Source organism: Rhinolophus sinicus, chromosome 8 (genome assembly GCF_057876585.1).
Source record: "Rhinolophus sinicus isolate RSI-liver-muscle chromosome 8, RSI-T2T, whole genome shotgun sequence".
Taxonomy (NCBI): Eukaryota; Metazoa; Chordata; class Mammalia; order Chiroptera; family Rhinolophidae; genus Rhinolophus; species Rhinolophus sinicus.
The window spans coordinates 17,361,991-17,376,936 of NC_142508.1; the positions used below are offsets into that span (position 1 = coordinate 17,361,991).

The following is a 14,946-nucleotide window of genomic DNA, read 5'->3' on the forward strand; positions in this document are numbered from 1 at the left end:
AGCTCCCCCCCCCCCCCCCGCCCCACAACACAACCTACAACAATTAGGAACTCACTTGGAGGTTCATCTGTGAAAGTATAGAAGCACCTTGCTACAAACACCATCTTACCTCTCCCATGGTCATTTGGCCCACAGTGGGAAAACAGCTTTATAGGAGGTTGTAACCCATGCACACACAAGACCACCCTGTTTTGCTAGGTGTCAGGGTCCCAACAAGTTCTCTCCTAGGGAACTGGCTGCAGGAGCCTGCAGGAAGCACTCATCTGGATTCTCTTGTTCCCAGAGGCTGTGGCTCAAGGCGGCCCTCATGGGTATAGTCAAGTTGACTGGAGATGCCACTGGTGAGGGTGTCTTGTTGTAGCTGCTGGAATCGTAGATTTCAATGGCAGTGTCGGTGTTTCTGTTGGAACCCAGGAATTTCGGGGTCATTGAAAGCAATAAAAGAAAAGGAAAGAACTGTTAAAAGATCTAATTTAAAAACTGCTTTTTAATTATGTCTTTTCCAGCATGAGTGCCTTGAACACAAATGTGAATGTGGAAATGGCTGGCAGTGACAATACATATACATGGTATGATGTACCTAAGAATGACTTGAGTGAAGAAAGCCAGGCAGGAGGGAGGCTGGAGTTAAGTCCTGCTCAACTGAGGTGGAACAGACACTCCCCCAAATGGCTTTCATGGGTTGAAAACCTAAAGTGTTATGACTCAAAGGCAAAATCTAAACCCACCGGGAGCTGCCTGATGCCCCCCCCCCCCCATAACCTGCCTGGAGTTAGCATAATAAGTGCGAAGAAAACCTTAAGACGTTCTCCAAAACAATAACACCTTCTTAAAAATCACAACCACTTGATATAAAAAAAAAACCCCTGACCCTACCCATGGTTCTATGCTGCAGGAGGGGGCATGAGAGCTACCTGCAGTGCACGGAGGACCCACCTGTCTGCTGTGAGCTGGGCCTTTCCTGAGAAATCGAAGAGACTGCCACTGGTCTGCTCAGCTGCTAACAGCATGCAGTTTTCGCTGGGCTGGGAGGACGACGGGAGGCTGCTTTCAGGCTGGATGGAGAAATTTACAGTCAGATGACCAGGTTGGCTCCCTGGTAGTTCTTGACCTCTTCAGGCCAGAACGTGAAGGAACTCATGTGAGTCTTCCAGCTCAGCTCTGGGAACCTGTTCCTTAAACATGAAGCCCCAGAATCATCAGACCAAAACGGGGCTCCCGGCAGAATCACTTCCTCTCTCTGATGGGCTGCTGGGGCTACTCTATCCAGAGCTCCACATCTGAACTTTACAAACCAGGGCAGTAGCATTATAAAAGCTGACTTTCGAAGTCAGGGATGGCATACCTAAAGTACAAAGCTTAAATGAGAGAAGGAAAGTGTTTAGAGTCCGAAATCTCAAGATTTTAGGAAATCTAATTTATCAAGCTTTTCCTTCCTGTGCTTCTACCCTAAGCAGGTCCTGGGAAGGCCTTCTGTGTGTCAGAATAAAGATTTAAAAAAAAAAAAAAGCCTTAAATAAACTGAAAGGGAAAAGCAAATCCTTGGGGGAAATACTTTCAAAAACTTGTGATTAAAGGGTTAAAATTCAGGCTGTCCAGGTGGCTCAGGTGGTTGGAACTCTGTGTTCCTAATGCTGAAGGCTGCCAGTTGGATTCCCACATGGGCCAGTGGCCTCTTAACCACAAGGTTGCTGGTTTGATTCCTCGACTCCCACAAGGGATGGTGGGCTGTGCTTCCTGCAACTAACAACAGCAACTGGACCTGGAGCTGAGCTGCGCCTTTCAACTAAGATCGAAAGGACAACAACTTGACTTGGAAAAAGTCCTGGAAGTACACATTGTTCCGCAATAAAGTCCTGTTCCCCTTCCCCCTAGAAAATCTTTTTTAAAAAAGGGTTAAAATTCTTGATGCATAAAAAGCTTTATTTTATAAATCAATTTAGAAAAACACAAGGCTGCTGACAGAAAAATGGCCAAAGAACACAATAGACAGTGCAAAAAGGAAAAAAAAGTAACAATGTTCAAATTCATTGGAAATCAGAGATACCACTTTTTAACTTATCATTATTAGAAAATTTATTAAAATTCATACTTTTCAATTATGATAAGGATACAGTGACACAGACATGCTTATATTATTAGAGAGAGTATAATTTGATGTGAACTTTCTGGAAATAACCTTGCAATATGTATCAAGAGCTTTAAAAATGTCCATACCCTTTGAATTCCACTTCTAAAAATCTACTCTGAGAAAACAATCAAAACTGTAGGCAATGCATATAAATGATGGTTTTAGCATCATTTACAATAATGAGAATTTAGAAACAACTCTAAATGTTTTATATTCGAGGAATGCTGAAGTAAATTTTCATTCATTCATACAACTGAATGGCATGAAATTATCAAAACGATGTGTGCAAAGACCTTCTAAAAGAAATGGAAAAATTTCTCAAGATTTTAGGAAATCTTACATTATGATATAATGTAAATGAAAAGAAAGCAACATTCAGAAATGTGTATGTGTGTGTATATATACATACACACACACACACATTTTAAGGAAAAAAATGATTAAAATTGTAATAATATATATACCGATAACAAAAGATGAATACAAGTCACGTTTGACTTCTGCAATTACAAGAGGTACTAAAAATGGTTACCATCAGCATCCAGACACTTATGATTTATATATATATGTAATATATATATATATATATATATATATACATATATATATATAATGTCCTCAAAAATATAAATTAAAAATTAAAAGAGTAGAAGAAAACTTTAATTTAAAAAATTAATTTAAAATGAAAAAGAAGCTTGGAGCACCTGTGCTTCTTACATGTGCGTGGGACACTGGGCTGGCCAAGACCTGCATCCATCCTTTTTGTGGGTTTCCCCAAATAGACAAGCTCATTGGCAATATGAACGCCATGTTGCCACTCTTCATGTCCTTTGCATTATCTAACTTTAAAAGGATGTGCTAGTAAGAAAAAGCTGAGTGGCACTGAAATTGTAGTCCTCCATCCTAGGGTAGAAGAAGCCAAAGTGATTGCTTGGAGCTAAAGAGAAATGGGAGTGATTTTTCTGATTTGGTTCAGTGAGCATTATTCTTTTACAAAACTGAAAAAAAAAGCGCAAAGGAATTTTTTAATGAGTTGAATAGTTTATTGTTCTTTTTTAGGAAAACTAAATTAATTTGCATTTTATGTTTGTAGAGCTCGATTTGGTGTATGCATCACTGACATGAAAATGAAGTCTGCTCGTCCCCCCATGACACAATAGCCATCAATCCTAAGGAAGGGCTATGCCTCTGATACCCCCGCCCCCGCGCTCTACAGATCTTGGTAGGACGGCCTCACTTACTGATGTTTCGGTGGAGTTGCTGGATATCTTGGGTACCAGGCAGTGACTGAACTGGATTCTCGGGTCTTTGGTGGTGATGGACAGCCCTTTCTGCAGAATTTTCACCAAGCGGATCCAGAATTGAAACACAGCCTCTGGGTGTTTTTCGTGGAGCTTCAGGTAGTAGGTCTTTTCAGTCACTGTTCTAACTCTCAGGATGCGTTGGAGCCGGTCATAGATTTTCAGCTCCACATACTTCAGGGGTAGAATCCTGGACACAATCAGGAAATTTGCATAATGGAGGAGCTCAGGATTTGAATCAACCTCACTGATGCCTACCTAGAGCTTGGCTCTACTTCACCTGGTTTCCCCCTCTGCTCAGGGGATGCCCAAAGGAGAGAGCGTGTGGTCTGAGAATGGGAATGATTACTAAGACTGACTCTTCTCTGATGTTCAGGGCCTTAGTTGTTAAAGAATCTGCCCACGTGAATAACAATGGCTGACTTTTGGTGTATAATACCTCATGTTATTCTCACCACAATCCTTTGATGGAGGAAAGATAAGTATTATGAATTGCATTTTACAGATTTTGAAACGGAGGCTCAGAGACGCTAAGTGATTTGCCCAAGTTTGGCTCTCCTTAAGTAGGAACTGGAACTAAGGTTTTCTGACTCCCTTTCCAGGTCCCCTTCTGCCCTCTGTATCCTGATTAACTGTGTTAAAAGCGGCTGAAGGAGTAAGGAGAAGGATGGATGTCTCCTATACATCCACTTTTTTTTTTTTCCAATCTCAACACCTCATAATCCCATTTGACTTTTGTACCCATCACCTTCTTTTTTTTTTTTTAAACCCCCTAAGTCTAAATTGACAAAATGAAAAAAAGAACCCACGATCCTCAAAAACTAGGCTGAGGCAGGGACGGGTGCTCCACCCACAACACCAAGCGCAGTGCTTGGGACATGTAGATACTAAATACATATTTGTCACATGAAGGAATGAATGAGGTCCTACATAGTTTACACACCAAGGAACACTGTCCTTTCTTTTCATCTGAAGTCCGCCTGCAAAACCATGCAGTCAGTCACCCCACCCCTTCTGGTACCTCCCTGAGGCCTTTCTTTACCTCCTGAGAGTGACGACTGGTGCACAGCCCGGTTTTCTCCAGGTGGAAAATGGACCTTGGGGCCAGGTGACATTGGCCATGAGGAGGACGTTGGGGAGTGGCAAGGATGGCACCGAGGAGGTCACCCCAAGGATCACAGTGGTCGATGCTTCACAGACATCCATCCAGTTCTCGAGCTTAGTGACCTAGAAGTCAGACCCAGGTATATGGGTCAAAGACGCAGACGACAAGGGTGGAAGGACACAGGGGCTAGAAAGGGCCACTTCAACTTGGTGATGAACTGGGAGCACCGGTGCTTCTGACACGTGTGTGGGACACCGGCCAGGACCTGCGTCCATCCTCTTTGTGGGTCCCCCAAATAGATGAGCTCATTGGCAATAGGAACGCCATGTTGCCCTTCTTCATGTCCTCTGCGTTATTGAACTTGAAAAGGATGCACTAGTATTAGGTTGGTGCAAAAGTAATTGCGGTTTCAAAGGTTAAAAATAATTGCAAAAAATCTGAATCTCTCAGGCAGCAAGGAGGAGAATCAAAGGTTCTTTCCGAGTCTTTTTTTTCTTAATAAACAGCTTAATAAAAATCAATAAAAAAAATAATAATTGCAAAAACCGCAATAACTTTTGCAGCAACCTAATAAGAAAAAGCTGAGTGACACTGAAATTGTATTCCTCCATGCTAGGGTAGAAGAAGCCAGCACAGGTTACTAATGGTCTGGAAGGGAGATTGTGTGAAGAAAGTTCCAGAAGGGGAGGAGAGTGAGGAAAGAGTTGTGGAATGGGGAAGACCCAGGTAGCCCAACTTGAGGGATGTTTGCTTCCTCCAAGATGAGGGAGAGCCTGGCTTGTTGCTGGGTCTTGAGTGTCATAAGGACCTGTTTTCTTGCAGCGCCCGGGTGTCGTGGCAGGACAGGGAGACTGGATGCCTGACACAGTTGGGAGCAGTACCCCAGCTAAGACACCCCCATCTCACACTCCAGGGTAGACAGAGAAGCATCTGTGAGGAACCACAGGGACCAGGGTAAGGAACATCCGAGAGGTGACCCCTAGGTCCCCAAGACCAGAGGGCTTTCTCCAAGTGTTCTGGACTTTGTAAGACCATCAGGACCATTTTGCAGCCTGTGAGGGAACTGGGGGCAAGGGGAAAGCTCCAGGAATGATGGAAATTTAAGTTCCCACAAACCTGACCAGACGGTGCTCCAAGAAAAGTGAATTTTGATTTTTTAAAAGTAGACATTTCTCAGAGCCCTTGCTGTGGAATGAAACTCCTATCCACGACACAGCAGAGGGGGCACATACTGAAAGTAAGTGCTAAATAAATGCTTGTGGGTGGTGCTGCTTGGAGCTGATGGCAGTGATGGTGAGGGGAGGGGAGAGGAGAGGAGAGAGGGAGCAGCGGAACTACAGAACTACCAACTACGTGGGCTGGCTGGATCGTTTGGAGTGAACTTGAACTCTGCTGTGGGTCAACTGCAGCAGGCAGGCTTCCCCATCCCTGGCACAGCCTGAGTTTCCTTACTGTCCATTCAGAGAATTGAAACAGTTTCAACATTAGGCTGAAGAGAACACACTAGGAGAATAAACCTCTTGCCAAAACATCGCACCCAAATAGAAATGCCCAGAATTTGGGATCCCGAGTCTGAATTTTCAATGTTACTGCTCCTTCTCCACCGAGTGTGTCAGGAATGAGCACATCCCTGCCGGTTGCCAGCGGATCACCCCACCATGCAGCTGCCTGGGGACCATGGAGCACCCAGAGCCATGAACAAACTCTCTGAAATCTGGGGGCTTCAGCAGAGAGTAGCTCACTGCTCTGTGAAGAGATCTCCCCGTTAAGCCCAGTGCCACCTCAAATGTTCCCACTCTTTCTCCTGTAACTCCTAACGATTTTGGACTCCATCGAATGGATTCTTGACTGCAGTCTCGTCCTGTGCATTCCAGCCTCCTGCCTTCCCTCAGATACTTGAAGTCCCTCTGCTTGGAATGCCCTCCCCTGCTCTTACACTTACCAACATCTCAGCAATACCTCAAAGAATGGCTTGAGACCCCGCCTTCTGGAAAGACTTCTTCAACTGCCAAAGTCCAGAAAGTGCTGTGAGCTCCCTAGCCCCGCCCTCTCTAGTCATGCTTTAGGGATCAGCTGGTCCAAACCATTCCTAGACAGTTACTATTTTGTAGCATGTTCTCAAAACCTACAGATTCCTAAGCTTCTTGGCCAGGGACACTCTCTGATCCCTCTTTGCTTCTCCTGCCCCCGCACACAGCTTGCTGACTAACTGGTTATGCCATACCTGCAAAGGAGCACAGGTGCACAGATTCCAGCCAGACCACAAGGGGGAGGAGGGCAGCAACCTTGGGAAGATGTCCTATGTATTGAAATGACCGACCCACACTCCCAGCGGCTCCATGCTCCCCAGGCCACAAATGCTCACTCCCCTCGGTCATATCACCACCCTTTTGGGGATCGTAGAATCTAGGCAAGGACAATTTTTCCAGGGGCCTGCTCTCCACAACACCTGTTTCTAAACGGTCTGAGAGAGAGGAGGTTGGATTTCAGAGCCGGCATTCTGACAGTCACTTTCACCTCCTCTAACCAGGCAGTTTGGACTAGGGGCTCCAGGAGGGTGTCTATGGACCCTTTCTGAATAGTGAGCTCTGCTGTCTCCTTTTGCAGGGTATATATAGTCTTTTCCTTAAAGCATATATGACCTGCAGGGAACCCCATCATGATATAAGTACAAACAGGTGAACCTGCGACCCAGACCCTCTTGTTTTTCTAACTGGAGTGGCTTTTTCCTCCCCAGGGCTTTAAAAGGCCACAGCATTTTTGGACCAACCCCTGGGAACAGATTTTCGAAAGGGACAGAGAGCTGGCTCTGAGCTGCACAAGGGTACCTGGATAAAGTTGCTTTCAAACACCACCGAGTCAGAGAACAAGTTGAATTCTGGAGAGTGAATCAGTTTACAAAGAAGGCCATCTTCCACCCCAAGTTCCACTCCAGGGCCTGGTTCCCTGACCTCAGGTGGGAGGCCCCTAATTTTACTCATTGGTTCTTGGGAAGAATGGGCTGGGGACCATCCCTGGGGCTCCACGCAGACCCAGCCCCACTCCAAGGTGTTGGTGTGACCACTGCCCCCCCCACCTCCACAGCTCCACCTCCCCTCATGACTTGCGGGCTGTCCTCTAGTCCCGGAGGGCCTGCTGGCTCACAATGGCAGGAATGACATCAAGGAATGTGATGGCAACAACAGGAAAGGAAAAAAGAAGAGGAAAGAAAGGAGTAGGGAGGAACAGGGTTTTTCTCTCCCTTTGCCACTCGCTACAAACTCGCAGTAATGGAGCATATTCCATTTTCCACTCAATCCCCCCCACGGACATGTGGAAAATGACTCCTTCCAAGATTATGCCAAGACGGCAGTGAGCTGGCCAGAACAGCAAGGACGGCCCTCAGGAAACCCACAGCCTTCGCTCCTCCCCCCACAGTGAGGCTTCCCACAAACTTTCTCTGTAAGTGTGACTTGTACCCACATATCAATTACCTCAGGGGTGAAACAGCTCATTATTGATACATTGTGCTGCATTTTGAAGAGTCCTTGAAAGAGAAAACAAATCATGATGTTGAAAAAAGGGCTGCATCCTGGGAATCAACCACCAATTAGTTCAATGATATTGTTAAAGTCACTGAGTTTCCTTGTTTCCTCTGTAGTAAAATGAAAAGATGGCACCAGAGTTAAGGCCTCAAGCTAATAATCCATAGGGACTTAAAACTCGTACTTGGAGTTTTCTAAATATGCTGTGCGTAGGCTCATCTCCATGCCCTTGCTCACTGTTCACTCTGGTGGGAAACTCCTAACTTGACCATCTATTCATTTTTAAAAATTCAAATCCTCTAAGAAACTTTTCCTTAACAGCCACCTCCTGCCTGCAAATAACTTCATGTACCCACTGTCCTGTACATATATTTCTATCATAGAACCATGAAACATTATTTATCTGTTTACATGCTTCTCCCCCTACTATCTTATGTGTGTTATCTGAGGTTGGTAATTATGAGATCTTAGTCAATGCCTGGTACCAGTAGGTGCTGTAAGCAATGTATCAGTCAGGATAGGCCAAGTTATGCTGCAGTAACAAAAGACCCCAAACCAAAGGAGCTTAACACAGCAGAGGTTTATCTCTCCGCATGTTCATCAGGGATCAGTTGAGGGCTCCACTCCACGGCATGCCCACTCCAGGACCTACACTAATGGAACAGTTCCTTTTGGAGCATTGCTGCTCACAGGGGTGGAAGGAAAAAGAGAGTTTTAGAGGTTTTTCAACCAGTGCTTAAGCACATATGCTCCAAGCAAGAATTGATACGAGTCACTTCTACTCATAACTCACTGGCCAGAACTAATCCGTGGCCCCATCCAACCACAAAAGTGTCAGGAAGTGCAATTCTATCACGTGCCTGGAAAGCAAGGGCAGAAATATTTGGAGAATATTACTGATGACCACTAATGACCTTCTAGTCAATAATCATTCATCTCACTCTGTCTCCTTCAGGTGGAATACATTCACCATCTCTCCCCCAAAGGAGGCAACTCAAGAATTCCCTTTAGACACAATATCAAGTTCAAATTCAAGAATCTGAATGATGCACAATAGTTTCTATACCAGTTTCAGATATGGCTTGAGATGGAGATCTGTAAACTAAAAAGACAAGCCATGTTCCACCACGTCTAATACATAATGGTGAAACAGAGACAGAATAAACGCAGTAAGGGGCAAAACTGGGAGACACAGCAGACTGATTGTGTTGTTCCACTGAGCAGGTGTGATGAAAGCGAACGCAATTCCCTTGATTAAGCCCCGTTCTGCTTCTTAGGAGGCCATCCTTAGGCAATTGTTTTAAGCAACTGAGATTTTAGGGCTTGTTGCTGCAATGTAACCCAACCTTGACTGATACTGATATTGGCCTCTAGGGGGCAGTGTTGCATATTAAACAAAACAGAACAAAACCCTACTATATGTGACATTAACTTATGTGGAAGGCAGCAAAGAGCTCTTCTAGGAGGCTGGATGGTAACCACTGTTATCTAATAGCAGAGTATTTGGTAACACTGTTGCCTGCAGTAACTTAGAAGACATACTTTAATCTAATTTATCTAGTAAGTTGGGAGAGAGTCAAAGAACAGAATTTTAGCTGCATGAATTGAATACTGTTGCCATTGCCAAAGCATTGCAAGATGAGCTAAGAGGGAAACTGGCCAGCTCACAAGCAGGCATAAGGGATCTAGAAAAACTACAGAAACCAGTGAACTTGCAGGGTTCACAGGAGCAGCTGCTTCTCATTCTTAACCGGTAATAGATAAAATTGAGAAATGTTTGGAATGACAAACACCAATTCAAATTCAGCTGTGTAGGTAGGGTGACTGTCCTGGTTTGCCCAGAACTGTCCCAGTTTTAGCACCCCAAATTCTGCATCCCAGGAAATCCCCTGCCAGGCAAACAGAGACACTTGGTCATCTTACTCATAGGAAAGATCAAAACTATGGTATGGCCATCACATCTGTTGTTGAAACCTCCCAGCAGGTTAAATTGTCTTGGAACAAAGACCTCCTTATGGTTGTAGCCCCCAGTAAACCATTTCAATTAAACTGCTTGGGAAAGGGACTTAAGGTTCAGCTCTCTATTTGAAAGTTCACCAAACCCTCAATTTAGTCCAAGAGGCACCTGAATGAGAAAATGTATCAAATTTAAGAAATACATCTAGAAAAGGACACCTACTCATACATGAAACTGCCTGAATCAGAGATAAAAAACCAACTATATTTTTGAGTACTATGCTACCAAAAGATGAGTCACATAAACCCAGCTGACCACAAAGGACCAGGGACCAGAAGGTTGGAAGTTGGAAATACTTGATAAACAGCACTAACGACTACCACAGGACTACCACAAATGTTGCCCAAATCACTGGCTTCTAAGGTAGTGGCGCTTAAGAACACTCAGGAGGCAAGACTGGTTTAGCAGAGGATACCATGCTCCGTTCTTACCCTTTGACAAAAGTAAACTCACCATATATAAAATGATGTGCACACCAAGATGAGAGTGTGAATACAGACATACCTCATTTTATTGTACTTCGCAGATATCGAGTTTTCATCATCGAGGCAAGACCCTCTACCAGCAAAAAGATTGTGATCTTGCTGAAAGCTCAGACTGTTAGTATTTTTCAGCAATAAAGTATTTTTTCATTAAGGTATATACATTTTTAGACATGTTATTGAACATTTAGTAGATTACAGTATAGTGTACATAGAACTTTTATATATACTGGGAAACCAAAAAATGCATGACTCATTTCATTGTTATATTCACTTTATTGCAATGGTCTGGAACCCAACCCGCTCTGAGGTATGCCTGTATTCCCATAGGCAGAGGAGGGGATACGCTTCAACAGAGGAGGGAGCATTGGATGGAGGGGTGGTGGATGAAGAAAAACTCTCCATTTCTGTGAAAAGGCCAAGCTGCTAAGATCTGGGAACAAACAGAAACAATCATTTGAGATATGGACATTTTACCAGCTGATCTGGAGAACAAGCTGAACTGAGTAGTCATTCTGGTAGATAAAAGTACAGAAGGAAAAAGCCAAGGCCTACTGGACTGATAGCCCTCTTTCCCCAAGACTGAAAGTGAAGGGGCTGGAAGAAATAATCATTTTTCTTTTTCTTTAGAGGCGGACAGTCAAGAGGGGACTGTAACAGTCTTGATCAAGGCTCAGACAACTGGTGGATGCAGGGCAGACCCAACTGGCCCTGCCTCCAAATTCAGAGATTCATTTATGTTTTATAAACAAAGTGTTTTCAGCATTTTCTGCTCCACGGTTTTAAGATGTTAAACTTCAGCTCTATGAATGAAGACCCTTCCCGAACCACTCATTTCAAGGGCAGAAGTCAACATGACACATGGTGGAAATATATATGCAACTTTATTTCATTAGAAAAAGTCACTGAAGCCACATGGTGGCGATAATGCCCATCTCCTGAGCAGGCTTTGTCACCCTACTGCCCCCTTCAGATCCATCTACGCACATTACACACTCGGTTGGAGGCAGGACTTAAAAATGGAAAACAATGAGAACTGAACACTGAACACTCATCGTCCACCTGCCGACAGCCAACCAAATATCTCTTCAACTGTTACCCACACACAGAGATCACACGAATGAGAAGCTCAACACCAATGAAACTGACCATAAGACACCCAAGTCCAAATGGATTCTTGGCAGATGTTTAGGAAGGAGGGTTGAAAACATCATCATCTCCCAACAGCTGAAGTTGCAGCACGAGCCCTCATCTAAGAGAGGTCAGAGCCACGTTGCCAAGGACAGCAAAACATACAGCAGACTCTGGGGAAAAGCGTGAGATCACTTCATCCCAAAACTATAGGCAACCCACTCACACCTGTGTATTAAAACAGGCTCTTGTTTCCAGAGCAAGAAGCACCCAGATGGAGGAGGGGCCCTTTCAAGGGCCTCATCAGTTAGTTCTGTGATAACGCTGAGGCTGAGTTTGCCTGCGTGGGAACTGGGACACCTGGCTGGAAGGGTTAGGCCAGTTCTCCAAGGTTACAACCGGTGGAGGGAGGTCTTCTCACACCCTTCTGGATGGATGTTCTGGAAGGCCCTTGGGGGCACGGTGCTGGCTAGCTGATCTCTGGTGGTCCAGGAGCCTGCAGGCGATGGGGTCTCCAGTAAGCCCCCCAGGGACTCCATCAGTCTAGTGAAGATGGAAAGCAGGGCCAGCACCACACCTAAGAGATAGAGGGTCAACATGTGCTTCATGGCTGAAAGGATCCCACTCCTTTGTACAGCAGTGGAACTGCCTTCTGCTTCTGGAAGGTTTGTGGCTCCTGAGGAAAGAGAAGCAAGGTTAGTCTACACACTTTTGGGATATGCATGCATCTGGCCCTGAGCGTTCTGTCTTCCCATGGAGCTAAGGGAGAGGCCCAGCCAGCCATGGACACAGGGACCCGTGGATATTCTTTCACAGCAGAAGCTCAAGTATATTTACACTGTGAACTGCATAACTGCAGAGCCACTCTTGCTTCTTGGACTAATTCAAGAGCATGCCTCAAAATTTCTAATTCTTTTAAAAGCAAAAACTTACTTCTCCTGCTAGGTACAAAGCACTCCCTGTGCCGCAGTCCCGGGACCAGAAACTATCCTGAAGTGAAGTCTTTTTGGGGGGCTGGGCAGGTAGTGGGAATATAAGAACATGCCCGTGAGTATGCAACTTGCTTGGAAGTCTCCCTTACATCTCAGGTTCAAGTTAATCATAAACTATGAATGTCAAAATAATTCGAAGGGTCAAATTTATCACGTTCATTTACATAACAAATATACCGATTACCAACAATGTCTAAAGCACCCAGAAGGGTAATCAGGCCACACGGGGCCCTGTGGACAAGAACCCTGCCACCTGGGGCTTAGAGTCCATGGGTGACAGGCAAGAAAACAGGCAGTTTCTACACACACAAGTCAAGCGCAGTGATAGGAAGGAGATACTAAGAATGCTTTGGACGCCTAAGGCAGAACTGGCGAGGATGGAGTGGGCCACGTGGATCCTGATTAGGGCCACCCCTGGAGAAAACAAGGCTGGGGAGCCGGCGTGGGGACCGAGAAGGGACAATATGAGGAGGCAAGCTCCCGGAGACGCAGCTACAGCCGGGGAAGGAAAGGCCGACCCAGCACGGAGCCCGGGAAATGGAGCAAGGAGTGGGGAAGCCCAGAGGGCCGCTCACCTCCAGGAGTAGCCGGGAGTGGCCGCTCGCTGTAACAGCGGGTCGTGCAGGAGTCGGGACGAAAGTCAGCCAAGGAGAGCGAGAAGTCGCAAACCAAACAGCGCTCAGAAGGCAAAAGCTCGGTCCGCAGTAGAACACGTAGCAAGGCCCTGCGCGCCGCCCACTTATAGCCGTGGCGCAGCTGAGCACGCGCACGCGCATTCGGGCCGTACGCACGCGCGCTGCAGCACGTTCGCGGCCCCGCCCCCAGGCGAGGGCGGTCTGGGGTCTCCGGCGGCCTGCAGTGCTGGTGATCTGAGCTGTTTCAAAAGACACACACCAGGCGTCTCTGAGTCAGTGAGGTCAGCAGTGGGACAAGGCGTGTGTTACCTTTGACTACATTTGCCTGATGCAGGAAACTTTGGAAGGATTCAGAAAGTTCATTTCCCCCCCATACCAAATCGGTAAAAAACATACGTGAGATGCCCCAACCCTCATATTGGATGCGATGAAATCCGGGCAGCGGAGGATGGGTCCTTCACCAGAGATTTCAACAAAGCACAGATTGGCCAAGGGCATCAGACCCCACCCCACCCTCTATCCCGTTTTCTCCATTCCTGGCACTGAAGAGCTGACTTTCCAGAAGATTCACTTTCCGGAGATAACAAGATAGCACACAGCACCCCCACCCTCATTCCAAGTCCCGAGGTTTAATTTAATTAAATACATTCTGAATTCTATGAGCTTGTCAACGTTGTTTAAGGAAATGTGAAATACTCATCTGGCCCTGGTGTCTGTGCTTAACTGCACGTGGACGTCACTTTACACTTATTGACCCTGGTTTCATCGTATAGAAGTGGCCACTAGGAGATTTTTAAGGATGCCTTCAGATTGAACCAAAGAGCTACCGGTAGCAGGCTCCCAGTCCAGCCACATGCCCAGATTTGGACGCTGGGAAACCTTACTAAGTAATCATCTCCCTCCCAACCCAAAGAAATGCAGATGTTCTGTTGTGACAGCACCCGATGGAGCATCTCAGGAAGTAGAGTCCTGGGGAGACACTGGCAGTGGGGAGCCCCTGGGAAGGAACATCCACGCTGTGGGAGGGAAGGCTGTGGTGGCTTCAGTGCCTGCCTCCCGGGGAGCAGGAGGGGAGAGGGCCAAAGTTCGGAGACAGGTGACTCTAGGCAGGTCCACTGAGCTCTAGGACGGCAGGTTCCATGCCAGGCTAACGTGCCCGCGCTGGGTGGGTAAGAACCGGGAATATCCCTCTGCTGCTCTGCGGAAAAGGGACTGAACAAGCGGGAAGGGAGGGGCCAAATCCCAACTAGGACCTCTCACCTACTTTCCTGGCTCTGTCATCTGTCAGGGAGGGTTGATGGGGAGGCAGGAAAGGAGAAAGCTGGGGATGGAGACGTGTTGGCAGGCAGGCAAGCACTTTGAAATTCATTTTTCTACTCAGCCTGCAGGAATTTTTGGTCCTTCATTACACTACAGTTTTGTCTGTTTTTGTGCTTAACTCTGATTCTTTTCTCACATGATTAGGCCAGGTTCAAGTTCTGAAATCACTGTCAGACGTCTCAAATGTACTTTGGTTTCCTCAACTGTTATACGCGATAATAAAAGTCCTTACCTGGAAATTAAATGAGTTAATCCATATAAAGCCTGAGAATTGCCCCTGACACAGAGAAAACATGCCTTAAGTGTTA

The 14,946-nt window shown here is 46.0% G+C and overlaps 2 protein-coding genes across 3 annotated transcripts; both read right to left on the reverse strand.

Annotated features, from left to right (window-relative positions):
* Window positions 1-33: 33 nt before the first annotated feature.
* Window positions 34-11,277, reverse strand: GARIN1A (golgi associated RAB2 interactor 1A). Of its 2 annotated transcripts, none has more exons than XM_074315633.2 (5): window positions 8,011-11,277; window positions 4,475-4,659; window positions 3,373-3,622; window positions 937-1,055; window positions 34-400 (listed from the first exon to the last, which is right to left on the reverse strand). In XM_074315633.2, exons 1-5 carry the CDS (start codon window positions 8,083-8,085, stop codon window positions 202-204), a joined length of 828 nt encoding a protein of 275 aa, XP_074171734.2. In that variant the 5' UTR covers window positions 8,086-11,277; the 3' UTR covers window positions 34-201. The 2 variants fall into 2 exon arrangements, with proteins under 2 accessions (XP_074171734.2, XP_088656061.1); XM_088799935.1 differs by lacking the exon at window positions 8,011-11,277 and adding an exon at window positions 7,366-7,541.
* A 148-nt stretch (window positions 11,278-11,425) lies between these two features.
* HILPDA (hypoxia inducible lipid droplet associated) lies at window positions 11,426-12,299 on the reverse strand. The gene is given in 2 exon segments (XM_019751677.3): window positions 11,426-12,146; window positions 12,149-12,299. Coding segments are annotated over 2 exon segments (189 nt in total). The 3' UTR covers window positions 11,426-12,108.
* Window positions 12,300-14,946: the final 2,647 nt, after the last annotated feature.